The sequence below is a fragment of the Myodes glareolus genome, chromosome 25 (assembly GCF_982192425.1).
Source record: "Myodes glareolus chromosome 25, mMyoGla1.1, whole genome shotgun sequence".
NCBI lineage: Eukaryota > Metazoa > Chordata > Mammalia > Rodentia > Cricetidae > Myodes > Myodes glareolus.
This window is the reverse complement of record NC_142050.1, coordinates 2,132,496-2,155,292: the sequence shown is the minus strand read 5'-3', so window position 1 is coordinate 2,155,292 and position 22,797 is coordinate 2,132,496. Positions and strand designations below refer to the sequence as shown.

The following is a 22,797-nucleotide window of genomic DNA, read 5'->3' as shown; positions in this document are numbered from 1 at the left end:
GCAAAAGAAAGCAGTTTAAAGTTTCACTTTAGCATTTAGTTAAATAAAAAAATTAAGAGGAGGTTCTTCCTCAAGATTTGATAAGTCACCACACAGCTTTTCCTCAACAGAAATCTGGCTTGAAAGCAGATTACTGAGATGATTAAGGTGGACATTGAGTGCTCTAAGGGTCTTTCTAAATAAATGGAAACAAATTAGTTTCTTTGGGCTGGTGTACATCTTCCTAGCGTTTTAAAATGTGATGCAATAAATTTGGATAATTATAATTTCTCAAAGGATATCAAGCTCCCATATGAACATAAGATTCTGAATTCTGCAAGACACTTTCACATAAAATGTTTGAATTAAGAAAAACTTATACTCTCAAGGGTAGGGGTTCCTGCAATTACTTTTTTAAAGAGCAAATTAATTCCATTTACGTTCCCAGCTTTTCAATTCTTTTTACCATAGTTCACAAAATACTATCGTGTTGTCATTCGATGTCACTGTATAATGTATTCCAGAAATGTCTGGTAGCTCTTCTGTTATCAGGTAATTTTGTGATTCGAGCCTCCTGTTACTGTTTTGATGTTGAACTTATTATGGTACCTTTCAATGCAAAAACAAAACAAAACCTTTACCAAAAGCACTAAGAAAATGTTCTGTTTTTATTCTGCAGATGGAAAGAGGGGAGTGAAGGTGGACTTACAGGTCTGCAGAGCATGCAGCTGAGTCTCTCATCTAAGAAACCATTTCTTTTGTATCAGTCCTAGTGCCTAGAAAGAACCAGGCTCTAATAGGCAGGTAATTGCGATTCATTTTACAAAGAGGTAACTAAAGTAGAAATGAACAGAAATCAAAAATAAAATCCCTGCTTAAAATAATTAGCAGCTCCTAGTCAATTAAGAAAGAAATAGGATCGATCAGTTCTTTATGTATCTAACTGAATACACCATTTAAACATAAGGACCAAGGGTATCTCAGGCTTGTTTTAAGTGGCTACAAATAAATGAAGGCTAGAGGGGAATATACTTTAAGAGTACACAACTCCCTATCACAAGGCAAGCATAAAGTACCACATTCATCTTATTTTATGAAGAAAGTTTAACATTGATGAAGGATGAACTGTAGGGCTAAAGGCTGAATACAAATAAAACTCATCAGTGACTCCCAATACACAGCAAGTGTGGAAAGGGGTTCGTTCACATTATACTGCTTTGCCTCTTGGCTGAGAAAAATGAGTGGCCACTTTCTTATCAGTTCCATGCCCAACCACATGGCAACCATTGTTCTTCACCTCATCCCCTCAGACTCAGTAGACAAAAGGCCAATTTCTAATGAAGTTCCTCAGGGTCCTGGGGGCCACTAATGTCACAGATCCTACACAGTCATCCCTGCCCCAACACCACCCAGCTCAGGTAACTGCTATTCCAGGTCAGAAAGAACACACATTTGATACCGACTCAATTATCAGGAGGTGCACAACTCCAACAGTTCAGAGCAGCATCATACAGTAATTAGTTGGGTTCTGAAGCTCCACACTGATACACTGAAAGATTTCACACCTGGTTACCAAACAAATACTTAAGGAAGGCATATGTATGACTAACACCAGTTTTAACTTCAGCCATTCATCCCAGTTTTTGCTGCCCTAAAAGTTGAATTCAGAGACAGCAAAGCTTGTATATTATTTCACAAAAAGATATGGAAATTTGTAACGCTTGTTTAATCTGCTCCCCATGCCTGGGAAAAGCACATGCAATGAAATGACCTCCCACCAGGTGTTCTGGGATTCTAGGGAACTAAAATAATAGCACACTAAAAACATCACATTCCTGCTTCCTGAAACCTTCCCGCCAGGTGGAAACACCAGAGTACAGCTCACACAATCGATCATTGAGGGTGACATTTATTAAATCTCATCATTTATAATCACTGTTATAACCAAATTAACTCCGGCAGAAGCTCTGACAGTTAAAAATAGAGAACATAGTGATTTTCAACTGCTTTACTTACACATCTTTTAAAATTCTCATGCAAAGCTCATAATTAGGAAGTATTGTTCATTCGCCCTCTCATGCTTATTAAGACCCCTCTACAGACACACTAGTCACTGCTCCTTCTCATATGTACTTCTATAAAGTGAATAATTGTAGCCACATAATAATAATTTTGACAGAAAGATAACTTTCAGGAAAAGGTTACAACAAATAGAGCAAATTTTGAAGAGACTGAAGCATATCAAGTCACTTAAGTACACCATATACACTTGAGTATTTTCTATTTTCCAGTTCAAAAGAACATTGTCCAAGTTTTCTTAGCAAAGAATTGTCAGGAGTGCAAGAAGAACTGTCTTTCATGTCTACAGGCTGAGAGAAGACCAACGCCTCTGAGGAAACAGAGTTCTGCTCATTATCTTTTCGGCCTGTCTGTATCATCTATAGCTGCAAGGAGCTTTTGTCTTGCTTTTTTATTGATATGAGATCCCAGGCATACATTCACCAGGTTGGTCAGCTGCTTTGTTGAATATTCCTGCCCAAAGAAAGAAAATCCAAGTTTAGCACTCAATGTACAGATTCATCTGATCAATACAGCAGGTGAGCAGGCAGGTATCTGATGCCACTGGATGGTTCTGAGCACTGTAAGCCAGGGTGAGCAGTAAACATTATAGCTGGAACATAAAGGCAAAGTGTCTACTGTGCTGTACAGGCGGGGAGCTGGGGCAGAATATACTGGAGGCTGGCAGCATAGAATCTGTTCAAATACTACAAAGTGATGAAATGTGCTATTTATCTCTGTAAAGCCCACACAGACTTCATACCTGTTTCTGTGGTAGTCTTTAAGTTATCAAAATATATTGCCATTTCAATTTTTAAAATGCACTCTACATTTTACACTTCAGTTAAAAATCTCCAACATAACAACGATTCCTTTATGACATAAAAACAAGGCAATGAATCAGAAAGACACCCTAGAAGATGTGAAGGATTTATTTATTTTATTTTTATGTATATAAGTATTTTGTCTTTATATATGTATATGTACACGAGTTTGGTGTCTGCAGAGATCAGAAGAGGGTACTGGATTCCCACACTTGAGTTACCGAAGTTGTCAGCCACCACGTAGGTGCTGGGAGTCAAATCTGCAGAAGCAATAAAACTGCTCTAACTGCTGAGTCATCTCTGCAGCCCAAGTCACTCTTTACAACTGCTCATATTACAACTATCAGGCAATTAGTAAAATGAATACTAAATATCTTTCACTGTCCATACCTATCTAGTTTAGGTGTCCACCAGCTCACTGGGAGGATGGGTAAATTGTTCTTCGGGAATAGGCATTAAGACAGGGAGGGACAATTGTGCACTTTCACCTTCTAAGAGAACAGAAAGCCTCCTTGTACGGAAGGCGCTGCTGAAGAGAGCAGCACGCTAAAAGGAAGAGATCCTTCTAAACCCAGCAGATGGCTTCATTTAAGTGCCTGGCACCACCTAACAAAGCATCTTCTGTCTGCTCAGCATTCAGTATCCATCATCACTGGACTTGCTCTGGTGATGAGCAGTTTTAGAAGCTCCCCACTGTTCGGTTCAGAACCTGTAGAATATTCCCTGCTGTGCTGAAAAATGTCACTGAACTGCAAATACTGTCAGTTAAACTTCTACAGCACTAAGCTGCAAAGCTGACTTACTATATTAAAAGAATAAACCCTAAAGGGGACATCATTTCTGCATCACGTAATAGACACCTAAGAGTGGTGCTCTGCATCTTTCCTTAGGTCTGGACACCCTCACAGCCCTCCCTCAGCACCAACACTGAGCACTGGCAGCTCACTCTGCTGAGTACGTGAACTCACAGCAGCCTATAGATAAAGGGTGAATATTCTGGTGCTCAAATATCAGGAGGAAGACGAGTCCTGAGGTTTTTCTCAATTCTGGCTAATTTATCAAAAAGTCCTTAAAAATAGCATGTACATCTCAACTCTTTCCCCAACACTAGACATTTATAAAAATCATACTAAGGTTCATTTCATCTTTGTACAATGTTAAAACTCAAAAAGGTAAGTCAAATAAGTTAAATACAAGTGATAACTCATTTCCTTACCCAAATGAATAAAACTGATGTAGGAGAGTCTTCTATCTATCTGTTGCTTTTATTGGTTAATTAATAAAGAAAACTGCCTGGCCTGATAGGTCAGAACATAGGTAGATGGGGGAAGACAGAACAGAATTCTGGGAGGAAGAAGGCAGTGAGGCAGCCGCCATGACTCTCCTCTCCAAGACAGACGCAGGTTAGAATCCTCCTGGTAAGCCATGACCTCGTGGTGGCATATAGACTATTAGAAATGGGTTGAATCAATATGTAAGAATTAGCCAATAAGAGGCTAGAGCTAACGGGCCTGGCAGTGTTTCAAAGAATACAGTTTCTGTGTAATTATTTCGGGTACAGCTAGCCGGGATCCAGGCGGGAAAGCAGCCCGCCGTTCCTTTTACATAAAACGTTACTCAGCTATTACCCATTTTTAATGCCCAAGTGAACACTGAAGTTACTACAAGCATTAAGATTTGGTGGTTTTCTTTCCTCCCCCCGCCCCTTCTTTCTTCTTTTTGTAAGTTTAGTTTGGTTGCTTTTATTTTGTTCTCTTGGAGACAGAACCTTATGTAGACAAAGTTGGTCCTAAACTCACTGTAAAACCAAGGTTGGTCCTGAAATTAGGATATTCCTGCTTGGTTGCAGCTAATTTTAAAACTCCACGCTCTCCTCAAGACCCCTTCAAACACTGTCTATCTGGATAAATGATCCAAGGGTTAGACAGACTGCACTCTGCTGAGAATGTTTGTGTGTGTGTGTGTGTGTGTGTGTGCGCGCGCGCGCGTGTTTAAGGTGTAGAATTTTAGCATTCTAAATAACTGAAGAAAATCAATCAAATCTACTTTAAAGGCAAAATCTAATGCTTTGTAAGAGTGTAGCCATATGTATTAATATTTTCAAATCATTCATACCATGATGAGGATTTCACTGTTTAAGAGTACAAAACTTAGGTTCTACAGCTTATGAATCATTTCAATGTTGCTACACTCAATTTATTTTGATACAAATCGCCTTCAGTCTCTTCCTGTGATACAGAATGGGAAACCCATGGCTCACATTCTAATTCTAGGATCAACAGGAAGAATGTGACAAGGTAAGCCATCTCATAGCTACTGTGAATGTGGAGAAAGCCACCTAAGTAGTGCTTCTTCGTATTGACCTCATGATTCTGAGTTACACAACACACCAGACAAGAGAAGCACACGGAAAAGAGCACACGCTGACCCCCACTCACCCTATGCTCTTTGATCCAGCGCTCCATGTCGTTCTCAGTTAGGTAGTATGCTTTTATATATGTTTCCACAAACTCTTTATCAGGAATGGGTCTAATATCAGTTAGTTTTTCAAGTTTCGTTAAAAATTGTTGAAAATCCAATTGCATCAAGGCACGACCCTCATTACTGCACTTCTTGACATTGGCGTATCTAAGAGACACAACAATAAGATAGCAAGTGATGAGATGCTGAGAAAAATAGTACAGTCTTGTGTCCCAGGAATGGGCTGTGCCCCTGCTAGTCCTTTACCTATCTATTTAGTCTGTAGTATTATTCCCATCTATTCTTTACTTCCTCACTTGCAAAATAAAGAAAGTAAGTCGCTCAAAGGTTCTCTTTTGGTCTATGGACTAGTTTTCTGCATTCAGTTAACACAACTGTCTGAAAGACAAATAGACTCAATCAGGTACTCTGGCTACCAAAAATTATTCTTAAAACTGTTCAGATACTCCAAAGTCATATTCAGGTTAGAAAACACTTCAGTATTGTAGCAATTCAATGAAAAAGGAACAGATGATAGAATTCTTCCATCAACACTATTCATATTTTCCATAATAAAATGATTCATGGATATATTCTGATACACCTCACTACTGAAATACTAGATTTTAAGGTGGATGCCTAATAATGACATATATATATAATTCCACAGTACAATATTTTACTACTCCTAAATCAGTGATATATTCAATGTTAGGAAATGAACCATTTCCTTTTAAAAAATGACCAGAAAAATCATAGCTTATATTATTTAATAATCAATGGATTTTTGTGGTTTATTTTTTAAATAATGTGCCTTATGTGGAAGTTTAACATATATTTATCATTTTTTATTTAAACAAATTTATTTCTAATACTTCTAAGCTGTGGCTGTTGACATGGCCATCTTTCACAAAGTACTATGCTTCTAATAGGTCATCTCCATGACTTTCCCACTTTCTAAGATATTCTTTTCACAACGAGACACAAAGAAAGAGAAATCAGATGAAAGATGGTATAAAATTCACTGTGTACACGGTCTTTGAAATAGCTGTTTGCATATTGAGCACATTTTCTTCTATGCTACCATGTACAAACTAGGAGTCCATGGAAGACGAAGACAGGAATGAGCAATGACACCGGCAATCTGAAGACAGACTTTGCCATGAGAACACCAAGAGTTCAGGAGCTCTCTTTGCATCTGAACGCTGTGAGCCAGTAATAATTACAAACACAGGCAAGTCAGGATTTACCAACAAAATCTGTGAAATCTTTGGCTCAGTAAATAATATTCAGTAAATGTTATAAATACTCATAAAACTTATTAGATAATAATTGTCAGTTTTATTTTCAGATAATCTAGTGGTTCTGTATTGCTTATCTTAGCCCAATATCAAAATCAACAAAATAACCCACAAGAGATAGGCACAGTGTAAGCTATGGTTCCCTCTCAAAGTTGGTCTCAAGCATGTAACCTACTGATCATTATCTCCATCTATGCTTTCCATTTATTAGTAACCATACATGTCATTCATAAAGTACATTAAAGAAACAATGCTTTCTTGAAACTTACCCTTCGACAATAGTCCTGTTAGCTAACCGTATACAATGTTCCCAAAGTATATTTGAGACAGGCAAGGGTATCCGAACTCTCTTAGAAACTTCATTTAACTGCTTGTTAAACTGCTCAAATTCCTAAGGGGAACAAAAGTCATGGCTATAATTTTAATGCCACAATATTTCCCCACAAAAAAAATTATTTAAAAAAATAAAAAGATCCAAAGACATAGACTTTAACTAAATGAAGCCAAAACGGGGATGGGTGGGAATTAATGACATAGGCAAATTGGATTTAGTGTAAAAGTTTTTAAAAATATAATCAGGGCTGGCAAAATGGCTCCATAGGTAAAGGCCCTTGTTGCAGAATACAGTCAGGAACACAGCCATCTTCTGACCTCATGCCATGCAGATCTCTTTCGCTCTCACACACACGCAATAAGTAAATAAACATTTTCAGAAAGCACATAGACTACACTATAGCACAGAACATGTCACATTTATCTAAGAAGAAATATGCTTGACTAAACAATTTTAATTATAATTAAATATTTTTACATGTCAAAAATTTTTGATTGTCTACTGTGGACTAAAAAACCTGACTGACTTAATTTGAAGAAACATAATTTTTAAATTTATTTTAATAAACTTTCAACTCAAAATTAATTATTTGAAGCTTGTCAGTATTTACATTCCCTTAAGAGTAACTAATTAACGGTTTTCTTCCATAATCATTATTTAACATTAAATACACTATTACATATATACAAAATGATTTGAAAGTTATGTCATAGTCACAAAACTTCAGTACAAAAGAAAACCAACATTAAATATTTTTATTGGTTAAAGAAAAAACTAAGCATTTTTATTGTCTTAACTTTCACAACAAGATTATATCAATAATGAAAACATAAAAAACTAATTTAGGACACATGAGCGGCCTTACAATAGCAGTAAGTATTCATCTTTCCGTGGACGGCTATGGGCTGCTGTCAGCCAAATGCTCACAACACAGAGGGAAGGCCACTGGCTCTTCCCTGGCAACGTATTTCACATAAACTTAAGAAGGATTAAGGTGCAACTTTTCTGAACAGAGAAATGACATAATGTTTAGCAAGTTGAGACCAACCTGCAATCACAAGTCCTAATGAGACATAGGAGGAAATCACCTGGATCAGGTCAGGTGAGCTGCACACATGATGGCTGCACCACTCACTGCTTCTTGGCTACTTCTCAAATAATAACTTTTCTTGGTGATTTATTTTTTAAGTTCATTGCTTTTAATTATTTTTAAAAAGAAATGTATCTCCAATTCACTAAACTTACTTTTTAAAATCAAAGCTAAATAAGTAATTGCTCCCTCACAGAAGAGCAGCACTGACTGTGGCATTTATTCATGCATTTGCTATAGTAAAACCACTCTGGATTTCAAGTCATACTTTGGTAACTTTTATTAATATTTTACTTTAGAAAGCTATAGGTTTAATACACAAACTTACTATTTATTGCTAAGTTTAGTGTTCACGAGTATGACTTGTTAAACAAACTACTGCATTTTACTCAGGATTACATGAGAACAAGAACATCAGCTTTTGTTCTTGCACAATTTAAATTCAGGAAAGTAACACAAAGAACAGAAAGTATCAGAAAGTTAACCTGTACATTTAAAGATGGCCATGGGCCACTAAAAAGGATGGATTCAGATAAATAATCTGAATAATATTGGCTTTTCTTCAGAATAATCATTTTTCAAGGCATTAAGATGTGAGAGCAAGCAGTGCCTTCCAGCATTGTACTTCCTGAGCACAGAAGTCTTTTCCTTTATCCCCTGGGTCTGATATTTGGCATGGACAATGGTTCCAAAGTTTTGTTACCTCACGTTCATCTTCTGAAAACCCAATCCCCAGAATGACAGTGTTGGAAGTGGGGTCTTTGAAAAGTCACTGAGCATGAGGACAGAGACGCCCTGGCAGCTGCTCCGCCCCTTTCCATCACATGGGCACACAACAGGAATGAGATTGGTGGGAATCAGCCCCAGCCCACAGGCAATAATCTGTATGAGCCGTGACACTGTACTTTCTAGGCATCTGGATTCTGACAAATACAACACAACACAATACCAAAAAGCACTTACCTGCCTCAATAAACCAAGAAAACATGACATAAAAATAAAATTGCCAACTTGTTTTGAAATGAGCAGACATCATTATTTAAAAACTGCATTTAATTTTTACATTCCAATTAAAAGTGGCAATTGAGATTGCAAAAACAGGAATCTCTCAATTCCAGGAAAGCAAAAGCAGAAGCTCCACACCTGTCATTCACCACTCAGATCCCAATAGCACTCCAAGATACACTAAGCATAGCCTTTGAGTCTGTCTGGAGACAACCTGCTAGCCCTGCAGAGGAGCATCATAAGTGATGGTTAGGCATGGCAAATAAACCCTACCTAACCTATGTTCCAAACTATGGCTTCACTGGTTCTCAGGTATGCCAGCTACTAAGAATGATTATAAATGAGATAAAAACCAGGACTCTACAGGTCAACTCCTCTATGTTGACAAAAAGGAAAATGAAGTATTTCTGAAAGTTGCTTTTCCCAGACACTCTTTATTAGATATTCCTTTTCTTTGTTTCATTATTAGACTCCTATGACCAGGACAGTCAAGTGGCACCTCCCACCTACTTCCTATACTCCTCTTTGGTGGTTTTGCTTTGTTCACATAGACACCACTGGATAGTAACTGCCTCCACTCAGCTCTTACCTCCACTGACAGGGCTATTCCTCAAAGTCACACAAGCTCCTTAATGAACAACTACACCGGCAGATTTCTATCAGGTGAGTACAAGTCAAGTGGTCATAAATATCACCTGGTTTACAAGTGAAAAAAAGTGAACTGCAACTCTCGTTAGGGAACTTAAAAAGCAGGTATCATTCACACAGAGAATATCACAGAAGACCTTGCAAAAGGAATGTGAAAACCAAACCTAAAGTGAGGAACATGACCTTGTCAAAAAAATACACATGGAGCTGTAGAAATGACTACGTAAAAACACCTTAGGTTTAGATCTGTGGCTACTGGGGTCCTATCAGGAAGTCATCCATAGCATGCAACATTCAAACTAATTCAACGTTAGAAACGAGGGAGCAAAATTAAAATAACACCAACAAAAACCCCACAAAACCACAAATCTGTAAGTATCACAACTCAAAACAGGCACAAAATTCAGTCTGTGTACCTCAATTCAACTCTATGCCCCCATCCCAGAAATGAGTATCAACCAAATAGAACCCCACATTTTAGAGCCCATGTCTCTTACAGTGATCTACAGCAAGGACAGTTCCCAGAGCACTTGCCTTCAGCAATGCATCTACATATATATTGTGTTGTGACATGATCTCTTTGACATCCCATTTCACATTAGTCATGAGGAGAAGCATCTGTTCATAATCAATAGCTTTACCAGCCACAATCCAGTAAATGGGTTTGCGTAGTTCACTGGCAGTTGAGACAGTCTGGAAAGTTACACAGAAACAAAAGCAATTACTTCTAAAAGTGCTACACCTAAAAAGAATGTTTTGTCCTTTCCTAGTATGTTCTATATACAAAAATATAAATTATACATTTGCAGATTTCAATTCAGAAAATATCTTACCATGAGATAAAGGCCTTCTTTCCACTTCCCCTCTCCTCCTGTTACCTTAGTTTGGGATTCCACACTCACTCACTGCCCCACCCCCACCACTAGGGATACCGCCTTTCTATCATCTATCTCTTGCGCGCTCTCTCTCTCTCCAGACTAAAATTTGTAATGTTTACTAAGATGTTTATTTACCATAGGAAGCCATACATAAATAGAAAGATATTTTATTCAGCTCCCCTGGAACTCAATCTCTCATGATAAAACTATCAACCGAAATGATGGTGGCAGCTCTACCTCGTTCCCAGTTGAAATAACAGATCACATCGTCACTGACCTGAGAATAAAACTGCTGAAGAAAGGGCTTTTTGGCTGCAGGCATCACAGCATCCAAGTGTGGCTGAAGAAACTCAAACTGTTCAGCCAGGAACACCCTAAAGAGAATAAATAACCACGGCATAAGCAATCACAGGCTTCAGAACCAGTCACTGCTGCTGTGTAGTGAGTCTGTTAAGATCAAAAGCCAACTGAAAACTGCTTTCACGTTCTTTAACACCACACAGCAGCAGATGCTCATTTATCAGTAAGTGGAAGAAGCATTTTGGCATCGGATCCCTTGGGACTGGGGTTATGGATGATTTTGAGCCACCATGTGGGATGTTGGGAATTTAATGCTGGGAATTAAAGCCGGATCCTCCGCAAAAGCAACAAGTGTTCTTAATCACTGGGCCAACTCTCCAGTTCATGACTTGTCTTTTAGAGAATTTCTTTTAAAGATTCCACTCAATAAATAAATATACACAAAAGACTCAAACTCAAGAGATTCAAAAGGAATACTTGTCTTAAATAACCAAACATTCCTAACACACAACACACAGGCTCAGTATAGGCAGACACATCTATTCTGGATGCAGGTGTGACAGGCGGTAAGTACACCTGGATTGTTGCCTATAGATACACTAACACTGAATATTGCTCTCCTTTGATTTCTGTTATGTATGAGAGAATATTTACCTTATACTGGGATGCACCTTATAGAACAAGTTATATGCTTTAACTGAATTAACTTGGGGGTTTAGAAAGATCAAGAGGCATTCTTGCTGATGCCAAAAATGAGTTCTATGTAACAATAACAATGATAGGTACCACAGATTCTATGGCCAAGGGAGAAATAGAAATATATCATTCACTATTTAAAGTTTGACTTAACAAGATCATCTATTAACTATCAAAATGTAACATATTTAATTACATTCATTTATGTGATTAAAGCTAACCATATAAGGATAGGGGTGATGGTGCACTGTAATCTCAGTCTGGTGAGGCAAAGGCAGGTGGATCCCTGGGGCTCACTCTTCTCCTTGATGCTAATGAGAAATCCTGTGTCAAAAGCAGCAGCATCAGAAGAGTAATACCGCAGATAATTATCTGGCACTCATATGTACGAAGACATATACTTGCACAAACATGAAAGCTTCCATACACATGAACATAAATACACACACCCACACACCCAACCATGCAATTAAAATAATCAATTAGTAGTTTATGCTAACATATTTCACAACAATGCTTAAGTGGTTAAGTGGTTTAGGAGTAGTAGTATTATATAGCAATAAGTATAATTACACAAGGCTTACTTTTTATAATTTTCCTTAAATAGTTATGGCAAAGCAACTGCTTTCAACAACTTACAAGGATTCTGTGGCTACCACTCTCTCTGCCAACCCATATAATGTATCCCCAGATGTCAAAATCACTAGTTGATTGAGGTGTGGGCTGGGTACCTTCTCCTTTCTTTCTTCTGCTGCTGTGAGTGTGGCAGTAGGATCAGTTGAAACCTCCTAGAAAGGCAATACACACACAGCACCTGAAACAGCAGTCTCAGCAAGCCATAAACTAAAGCACGGCTCTAACAATGGTGACACAGAGAGCACACTCACAGGCACAAACACGCATCGGATACATACTTAGCTTCAGCCCTTCTTTCTTCTTATGCTTTGCAACTATTGGAACTGTCCTTTTTATACTAAATTTAAATGCATGGCACCATATGCACATGGCCTAAAGTGAGTCAATGCGGGGAATCTTCATTAGCTAACAGCTGCTTCACACAGAATTATCTCTCAAAATCTGGAAGATGAAGGACTGATCCTTAAGAACCAAAGATAACACTGGGTGGTGGTGGCACACACCTTTAATCCCAGCGATTGGGAGGCAGAGGTATGTGGATCTCTATGAGTTCGAGGCCAGCCTGGTCTACAAGAGCTAGATCTAGGACAGGCACCACAGCTACACAGAGAAACCCTGTCTCAAAAAAACAAAAACAAACAAACGAAAAGAACCAAAGATAACATTGTGATGCATTAATCACTTCAAAATCAAGACTTAACCAAAGTAATCTTTGCACAATCTCAAGAAGGTAGGACTAGAATGCATTTATAAACCTAAACCAAACTAACAGCACTGTACACATCTGGTTCAGACTGTTATGAGAACAAAGATGGTCAGTGTGGATCTAGGTAAGGGATGGCAATGGACATGCTGCACTCCTCAGCCCTGTCCAGAAGACAGACAAACAGCGCTGGAGCCTAAGCACTGACACAGTTCATCTGTGCTCAGGAAAACACTCAGGTTTCAAATTCTTTTCACTTTCACCTGACACCATGCTCACTAGCAGTCTTCTCCTCGTTACTAACTGATCTTCACCAGCACTCAGGTGCCAGGCAGAGTAAGCGGTGTACAAGCTACACACATTCCTCAACATCAGAGAAATACACCGCATATCATAAGCAATCTAGAGGGGAAGTGCCTTGAGAGCTTAGCTGGGGAGTGCTTGACTGGCAGCCTGGAGTAGCTGGAGACCAGAAGTTGGCTCTCCTGGATTCTTATCACTCCAAATAGTTGAACAGAGTTACATCTGGGTAGACAAGCTTTATGAGACAATCACGAAAAACTGTCGCTGAGAATACTGTCCTCACACCAGTCACTTAGGTAGTCATAACATTCAATGTCAAAGATAGATCATTTCACTTAGTACTTTTGAGGGGATGTCAAGGGAGTAACATTACAATTGCATTAAAAAGAACTCCCTGGCTCACAAATAATACCCACCAATGTTACTGGTATTAATTAATCATAACCTTTGTCTGGCTTATAGTACCTTTTCTAGCAATGACTTGGCAATAGCATGCATCTATTACATCTTGAAAAAGCTCCTAGAAGAGAAATTCAGAATAGTTTAATAGAACATATGCTGTATAAATGAACAATTGCAAAGCACTGTGAGGAGGAGCTAAAATGCTTGCCTAACTGCTTCCTTGGTCTCATCAACACAAATGTGTTAGTGTCATCTGTTGTGGAGTATTATTTTAAAGTGGGTTCCATTAGTTTAATGATGAAAAATGTGTTGCTTTTGATTAGGTTGCATTTGTTCAACTCTGTGAAGCTGTGATTCTTTGCCTGTCTAAAACATCTGATGGTCTAAAAATACCTGAACAGCCAAAAGTGAGGCAGGAGAAAGGATTGGCAGGGCTGGCAGGGAGAGGATAAACTGAAGGAGAAATCTGTCAGGAGATAAGAGCAAGAGGTTTAAACAAGGAGAGGAGGATGCAAGGGGACAGCCACTTAGCCACCAAGCCAGCCACGGAGTAAGAGTGAAAAGTAAGATACAGAAGAAGAGGTAAAAGCTCAGAGGCAAAAGGTAGATGGGACAATTTAAATTAAGGAAGCTGGCTAAAAACAAGCCAAGCAGTCTGCGGGGTCCTTCGACCTCCAAGAGTCCTGTCCCTGTCCTGAGGACAACCTTTCAGACCCTTGAGTGGGTGCCATCCTGGGGCGGGGCAGAACATCCAGGAAAGAAGCACTGGGCCCCTTTAAGCTCCTGCTGCAGGGGCTTCTTTGTTTCACACTTCCCTGCCCATCCCCACGAGCCTGCCCTATTGTCTCCAAGGTCCTTGGCCCAGGAAGAGTTCCTGCTCCTGCACTGAGGCTACCCACCCAGAGGGAACAGGGAACAGTTCCTGCTCCGGCACTGAGGAGATCCACCCAGAGTCAGTCACAGCAAAGATTAGACCAAGACGCCAAGACTCTCCTGGCTGCATTTGAAGGAAGAGATGGGCAGGTGTCAATGCAAGAATCCCTCCAACACCTGAAAGGCAACATGACATCACCAGAATCTAGGGATCATGCAACAAGAAGAATTGAACACCCTACTCCAGAAGAAATAGAAGAAATCGACTTTAAACAGAACATTATGAAAATAATAGAGGACCTTAAACAGGAGGTGAAAATCTGCCATAAAGAAATGGAGATGACAAACAAAAAGGTAGATTAAATGAATAAATCTCTCAAAGATAACCAAGAAAACCAAGAAAAAGCAATCAAACAGGTCAGGGAAACAGTTCAAGACTTGAAAAATGAAATGGAAGCAATGAAGAAAACACAAAGCGAGGGAATGCTGGATATGGAAAATTTGGGTAAACGAACAGGAACTACAGAGACAAGTAATACCAACAGAACAAGAGATAGAGGAAAGAATCTCAGACACTGAAGATACTATAAAGAAAATAAACTCACTGAATAAAGAACAAAACAAATTTTAAAAATTCTTAACACAAACATACAGGAAATCTGGGACACCGTGAAAAGACCAAACCGGAGAATAATAGGCGTAGAAGAAGCAGAAGATTTACAGATATACAGAAAATATATTTAACAAAATTATAGACGAAACCTTTCCCAACCTAAAAAAGAATATTCCTATGAAGGTACAAGAAGCATACAGAACATCAAATAGACTGAATAAAAATAAAAGCATCCCCTCGCCATATAATAATCAAAACACAAAACATACAGAATAAAGAACAAATACTAAGAGCTGCAAGGGAAAAAGGTCAAGTAACATATAAAGGGAAACCTATCAGAATTACACCTGACTTCTCAATGGAAACCATGAAAGCCAGAAGGTCCTGGATAGATGTGCTGCAGACTCTAAGAGACCATGGATGCAAGTTCAGACTACTATATCCAGCAAAGCTTGCATTCACCACCGATGGAAAAAACAAGATATTCCAGGACAAAAACAGATTTAAACAATACGTAGTTACAAACCCAGCCTTACAGAAAATACGAGAAGGAAAATCACAAACCAAGGAAGCCAACAACACCCATCATAACACAAGCATCTGACAACCCTCCACCAGCACAACTCAAAGAAGGGAAACACACAAAAACTATCACCAGGAAAAATAACCGTTGTTAACAACCACTGGTCATTAATATCACTTAATATCAATGAACTCAATTAACCTATAAAAAAGGCACAGGTTAAGAGAATGGATACGAAATCAGGATCCAACATTCTGCTGCCAATAAGAAACACACCTCAAACACAAAGACAGACACTATCTCAGAGTAAAGGGTTGGGAAAAGGCTTTGCAATCAAACGGACCAGAGAAACAAGTGGGTGTGGCCATACTAATATCTAAGAAAATTAATTTCAAACTAAAATCAATCAGAAGAGATGGAGATAGACACTTAATACTCATATCAGGAACAATTCATCAGGAGGAAGTCTCAATCCTGAATATCTATGCCCCTAATATAAAAGCACCCACTTATGTAAAAGAAACATTACTAGTACTCAGAACATACATCAAACCCCACACTCTAATAGTGGGTGATTTCAACACTCCTCTCTCACCAATGGACAGGTCAACCAGACAGAAACTTAACAGAGAAATAAGAGAACTAACAGTTGTAATGAACCAAATGGACCTCACTGACATCTATAGAACATTCCACCAAAACAGAAAAGAATTTACCTTCTTCTCAGCATCTCATGGAACCTTCTCAAAAACTGATCACATAATTGGTAACAAAGTAAACATCCATAGATATAAAGAAATTGTAGTAATCACCTGTGTATTATCAGATCACCATGGAATAAAGTTAGAATTCAACAACAATTCTAACCCCAGAAAGCTTGTACTCATGGAAACTGAACAGTCAACTACTGAAACATCCCTGGGTCAAGGAAGTAATAAAGAAAGAAATTAAAGTCTTCCTTGAATTCAATGAAAATAAAGACACAACATGCCCAAACCAATGGGACACTGTGAAAGCAGTGCTAAGAGGAAAGTTCATAGCACTAAGTGCCCACATAAAGAAAATGGAGAAAGCACACATTAGAGACATAACAGCATACCTGAAAGCTCTAGAAAAAAAAAAAAAACAACAGACTCACCCAGGAGGAGTAGAAGACTGGAAATAATCAAATTAAGGGCTGAAATCAACAAAATAGAAACACAGAAAACAATCCAAAGAATCAATGAAACAAAAAGTTGGTTCCTGGAGAAAAATCAACAAGATTGACAAACTCCTATCCAAACTAATCAACGGCAGAGAGAGAACACGCAAATTAACAAGATCAGAAATGAAAAGGGGGACATAACCACAGATACAGAGGAAATTCAGAGAATCATTAGATCTTACTACAAAAGCCTGTATGCCACAAAATTGGAAAATGTGAAAGAAATGGACACTTTTTTAGATACCATAATGAAGTCAAGACAAGGTGAGCAATTTAAATAGACCTGTAAGTCGCGAGGAAATAGAAGCTGTCATCAGAAACCTCCCTACCAAAAGAAAAAATCTACTAGCAGATGGTTTAAATGCAGAATTCCACCAGAACTTCCAACAGGAGCTAATACCTATACACCTTAATGTGTTTCACAAAATTGAAACAGAAGAGTCATTGCCTAACTCCACTTATGAAGCTACAGTCACACTGATACCAAAACCACACAAAGACTTAATCAAGAAAGAGAATTACACACTCATGAACATCGATGCAAAAAAAATCTCAATAAAATACTGGCAAACAGAATTCAAGAACACATCCAAAAAATTATACATTATGATCAAGTAGGCTTCATCCCAGAAAGGCAAGGCTGGGTCAACATACCAAAATCTATTAACGTAATCCATCATATAAATAAACTGAAGGAAAAAAAATATGATCATTTCATTAGATGCTGAGAAAGCATTTGACAAAATACAACACCCCTTTATGATAAAGGTCTTGGAGAGATTAGGGATACAAGGTTCATTCCTACATATAATAAAGGCAATATACAGCAAGCCGACAGCTAACATTAAATTAAATGGAGAGAAACTCAAAGCCATCCCACTAAAATCCGGAACAAGACAAGGCTGTCCACTCTCTCCATACCTCTTCAATATAGTGCTTGAAGTTGTAGCAATAGCAATAAGACAGCATAAAGAGGTCAAGGGGATTGAAATTGGAAAGGAAGAAATCAAACTTTTATTATTTGCAGATGATATGATAGTGTACATAAGCGACCCCAAAAACTCTACCAAAGACCTCCTACTCCTTTAGTACTGTGGCAGGATACAAGATCAACTCCAAAAAATCAGTTGCCCTCCTATACACAAAGAACAAAGACGCAGAGAGGGAAATCAGAGAAACATCACCTTTCACGATAGCCACAAATAGCATAAAGTATCTTGGGGTAACTCTAACAAAGGAAGTGAAAGATTTATTTGACAAGAACTTTAAGGTTTTGAAGAAAGAAATTGAAGAGGATACCAGAAAATGGAAGGATCTCCCATGCTCTTGGATTGGGAGGATCAACATAGCAAAAATGGCAATTCTACCAAAAGAAATCTAAAGAATCAATGCAATTCCCATCAAAATCCTAGCGAAATTGTTCACAGACCTTGAGAGAACAATAATCAAGTGTATATGGAATAACAAAAAACCCAAGATACCCAAAACAATCATATACAATAAAAGTACTTCTGGAGGCATTACCATCCCTGACTTCAAACTCTATTACAGAGCTACAGTAATGAAAACTGCTTGGTATTGGCACAAAAACAGAGATGTTGACCAGTGGAATCGAATCGAAGACCCACATATTAACCCACAAACCTATGAACACCTGATTTTCAACAAAGGAGATAAAATTATACAATGGAAGAAAGAAAGCATCTTTAACAAATGGTGCTGGCATAACTGGATGTCAACCTGTAGAAGAATGAAAATAGACCCATATCTATCACCATGCACAAAACTCAAGTCCAAATGGATTAAAGACCTCAATATTAATCTGACCACATTGAACCTGATAGAATAGAAAGTAGGAAGTAGTCAACAAGACATGGGCACAGGAGACCACTTCCTAGGTAGAACTTCAGTAGCACAGACAATAAGAGAATCAATGAATAAATGGGACCTACTGAAACTGAGAAGCTTCTGTAAAGCAAAGGACACTGCCAGTAAGACAAAAAGGCTACCTTCTGACTGGAAGATCTTCACCAACCCCTCATCAGACAAAGGTCTGATCTCCAAAATATACAAAGAACTCAAGAAACTAGACACTAAAACTCTAATTAACCCAATTAAAAAATGGGGTGCTGATCTGAACAGAGAATTCTCAACAGAAGAACTTCGAATGGCCAAAAGACACTTAAGGTCATGTTCAACATCCTTAGCGATCACGGAAATGCAAATCAAGACAACTTTGAGATACCATTTTACACCGGTCAGATTAGCTAAAGTCAAAAACACCAATGATAGCCTATGCTGGAGAGGATGTGGAGTGAGGGGAACACTCATCCATTGTTGGTGGGAATGCAAATTTGTGCAGCCACTGTGGAAATCAATGTGGCGGTTTGTCAGGAAACTGAGAGTCAACTTCCCTCAAGACCCAGTAATTACACTCTTGGGAATATACCCAAGAGATGCCCTATCATACCACAAAAGCAATTGTTCAACTATGTTCATAGCAGCACTATTTGTAATAGCCAGAACCTGGAAACAACCTAGGTGCCCCTCAATAGAAGAATGGTTAAAAAAGGTGTGGAACATATATACATTAGAGTCTTACTCAGCGGTAAAAAACAATGACATCTTGAATTTTGCATGCAAATGGATGGACATAGAAAACGCTTTACTGAGTGAGGTAACCCAGACCCAAAAAGAGGAATATGGTATGTATTCACTCATATGTGGATTCTAGCCATAATTAAAGGTTTTTGAGCCTTTTATTTGTGATCCTAGAGAAGCTAAATAAGAAGGTGAACCTGAAGAAAATCATGTAGTTATCCTCCTGGAGATTGGAAGTAGACAAGAGTCCCAGGCAACCTCGGGTGCATGGGGGGGGGGGTGGGAGTAGGGTTGTTGGAAGGGGAGAGGGTTAGAGAGAAGGGAGTAGGGGAGGAATGGGGAAAGCTCGGGTGATTGGGGTGGGGGGGGAGGAAGGATGGATATGGGATCAGGGAAGAATATATCTCAACTAAGGGAGTCATTTTAGGGTTTACAAGAGACTTGATTATAAAGGGGATCCCAGGTCCAAGGAGAGATCCCCAGATTGTTCTCTGGACAGAGGAGAGGGTCCCTGAATCGGCCTTGGCCCATAACCATACTGATGAATATTTTGTATATCACCATAGAACCTTCATCTGGCGATGGATGGAGATAGAGACAGAGATCCACATTGGAACACTGGACTTAACTCCTTAGGTCCAAACGAGAAGCAGAAGGAAAGAGAACATGAACAAAGAAGGCAAGACCAGAGGGAACCTTCACCCGTTGATGGATGGAGATTGAGACAGAGACCCACATTGGAGCACTGGACTGAGCCCCCAAGGTCTAAATGAGGAGCAGAAGGAACGAGAACATGAACAAGAAAGGCAGGACCATGAGGAGTGCGTTCACTCACTGATACAAGGGGACTGATCTAATGAGAGCTCACCAAGACCAGTTGGACTGGGTCTGAACGAGCATGTGATCCAACCAGATTCTCTGAATGTGGCTGGATTCTCCGAATGTGGCGGCCATGGGGTCTTTCTGTAAAGCCATTGAAAATGACACTGGGACTTGTTTCTTCTGCATATATTGGATTTTTGGGATCCAGTCTGTCTGGACACTCACCTTCCTAGACCTGGAGGGAGGGGGGAGGAACTTCCCACAGGGCAGGAAACGCTGACTGCTCTTAGGAATGGAGAGGGAGGAGGAGAGGGAGTGGGGGGAGTGGGAGGGTGTTGGGAGGAGGGGCGGAAATGGAAACTTTTATAAATTAATAAACTTTTAAAAAAAAGATACAAAAAATAAAAAAAAATAAAATACCTACAGTACTTTCTCTCATGATCTAATCAGTCCAATTAGAACACACATTTTCATTTTCCCATATATCTTTTGGCTTTTTAAAAATTCTTTAGAAATCATAAAGAAAGAAAAAGATGTGTCTAAATCAATAGTAATGAGTATGGAGGGAGACCTACCCCCCCAAAAAAAAACAACTTTGAGATACCATCTTACACCTGTCAGAATAGCTAAAATCAAAAACACCAATGATAGCCTATACTGGAGAGGATGTGGAGTGAGGGGAACACTCATCCATTGTTGGTGGGAATGCAAACTTGTGCAGTCACTGTGGAAATCAGTGTGATGGTTTCTCAGGAAACTGGGAGTCAACCTCCCTCAGGACCCAGCAATTCCACTCTGGGTAATAAACCCAAGAGATGCCCAATCATACTACAAAAGCATTTGTTCAACTATGTTCATAGCAGCACTATTTGTAATAGCCAGAACCTGGAAACAACCTAGGTGCCCCTCAATAGAAGAATGGTTACAGAAGGTGTGGAACATATACATTTTAGAATTTTACTCAGCGGTAAAAAACAATGACATCTTGAATTTTGCATGCAGATGGATGGAAATAAATAACCCTTCACTGAGTGAGGTAACCCAGACCTAAAAAGATAAACATGGTATGTACTCACTCATAAGTGGATTCTAGTCATAATTAAAAGACATTTAGCCTATAATTCGTGATTGTAGAGAAGCTAAATCAGAAGGTGAACCCTAAGAAAATCATATAGTTATCCTCCTGGAATTTGGAAGTAGACAAGATTGCCAGGCAAAAGTTAAGTGCAGTCGGGGTGAGCGGTGGGGTAGGTGTAAGGGGAGATGGGTATAGAGAAGGGAGAAGGGGAGAATTGGGGAGAGCTTGATGGGATGGAGGAAGGCTAGTTATGGGAGCAGGGAAGTAAATATCTTAATTAAGGGAGTCATTTTAGGGTTTGCAAGAGACTTGACTTTAGAGGGGTTTCCAGGTCCAAGGAGATGTCCTCAGCTTGTTCCTTGGGCAGCAGAGCAGAGGGTGCCTGAACTGGCCTTGTCCCATAGCCACACTGATGAATATCTTGCATATCACCATAGAACCTTCATCTGGCGATGGATGGAGATAGAGACAGAGACCCACACTGGAGCACTGGACTGAGCTCCCAAGGTCCAAATGAGGAGCAGAAGGAGGGAGAACATGAGCAAGGAAGTCAGGACCACGAGGGGTGCATCCACCCACTGAGACGGTGGGACTGATCTAATGGAAGCTCACCAAGGACAGCTGGACTGGGACTGATGGGGCATGTGATCAAACTGGACACTCTGAAAGTTGCTGACAATGAGGGCTAACTGAGAAGCCAAGGACAATGGCACTGGGTTTGGATTCTACTGCATGGACTGGCTTTGTGGGAGCCTGGTTTGTTTGGATGCTCACCTTTCTAGACCTGGATGGAGGGGGGAGGACCCTGGACTTCCCATGGGGCAGGGAACCCTGACTGCTTTTAGGACTGGAACAGGAGGGGGAGGAGGTGAGGGAGAGGGAAAAGGGAGGTGGGAAAGAAGTGAAAGTTTTTAATAAATTAAGAAAAAAGAACAAGCCAATCTAAGGTGGGCATTTATAGGAAAAAATATGACTGTGTGTGATTTATTTGGGAGCTTGGTGGTGGGTCCCCAAAGGGGTAAAAAAAAAAAATCACACAACGATTTGGCATTCCAACGTGGGCTAGACTAAAAGAAAACCCAACAACATCACCATTCAGTTACAAAGCACCCACAGATAAATTCAAAGAGCACTGGAATTGCTGCCTGAAAGGGTTTTATGCAAGCATTTTCCATTGCTCCTGTTAATGATGATGTATTAGGCATCAAGTTCTGGAAATTATTTGTTTATACTGAGTTTACATAAAAGAAATTATACTAACTGCACTCATCGGCCCCAAAACATGTCAGGCTGATACAAATGAATGGAGTGTTTACCATGCACTGGGGCAGCAGCTTATGGCAGCCCAATGAGCAGAGGAGCATAAAGCAGATTTTTTTCTTATTTGCTGCCATTACCCCACTACTATAAAAAGAACTTAAATGAAAAGATTTTCTGGGCAAGTTGAAAATAATGTTTTTAATCTT

At 39.3% G+C, this 22,797-nt stretch overlaps 1 protein-coding gene across 2 annotated transcripts in view; it reads right to left on the bottom strand.

The window, feature by feature from the left end:
* Window positions 1-1,870: 1,870 nt before the first annotated feature.
* Window positions 1,871-22,797, bottom strand: part of Vps50 (VPS50 subunit of EARP/GARPII complex) — a 130,444-nt gene continuing 109,517 nt past the window's right edge. For both annotated transcript variants that reach the window (XM_087901847.1, XM_087901848.1), the window contains 6 exons: window positions 12,213-12,361; window positions 10,855-10,951; window positions 10,234-10,392; window positions 6,892-7,013; window positions 5,300-5,489; window positions 1,871-2,511 (listed from right to left, as the gene is read on the bottom strand). In XM_087901847.1, coding sequence (XP_087757973.1) covers window positions 2,392-2,511; window positions 5,300-5,489; window positions 6,892-7,013; window positions 10,234-10,392; window positions 10,855-10,951; window positions 12,213-12,361 — 837 coding nt within the window. In that variant the 3' untranslated portion in view covers window positions 1,871-2,391. The remainder of the gene's footprint in view (window positions 2,512-5,299; window positions 5,490-6,891; window positions 7,014-10,233; window positions 10,393-10,854; window positions 10,952-12,212; window positions 12,362-22,797) is intronic.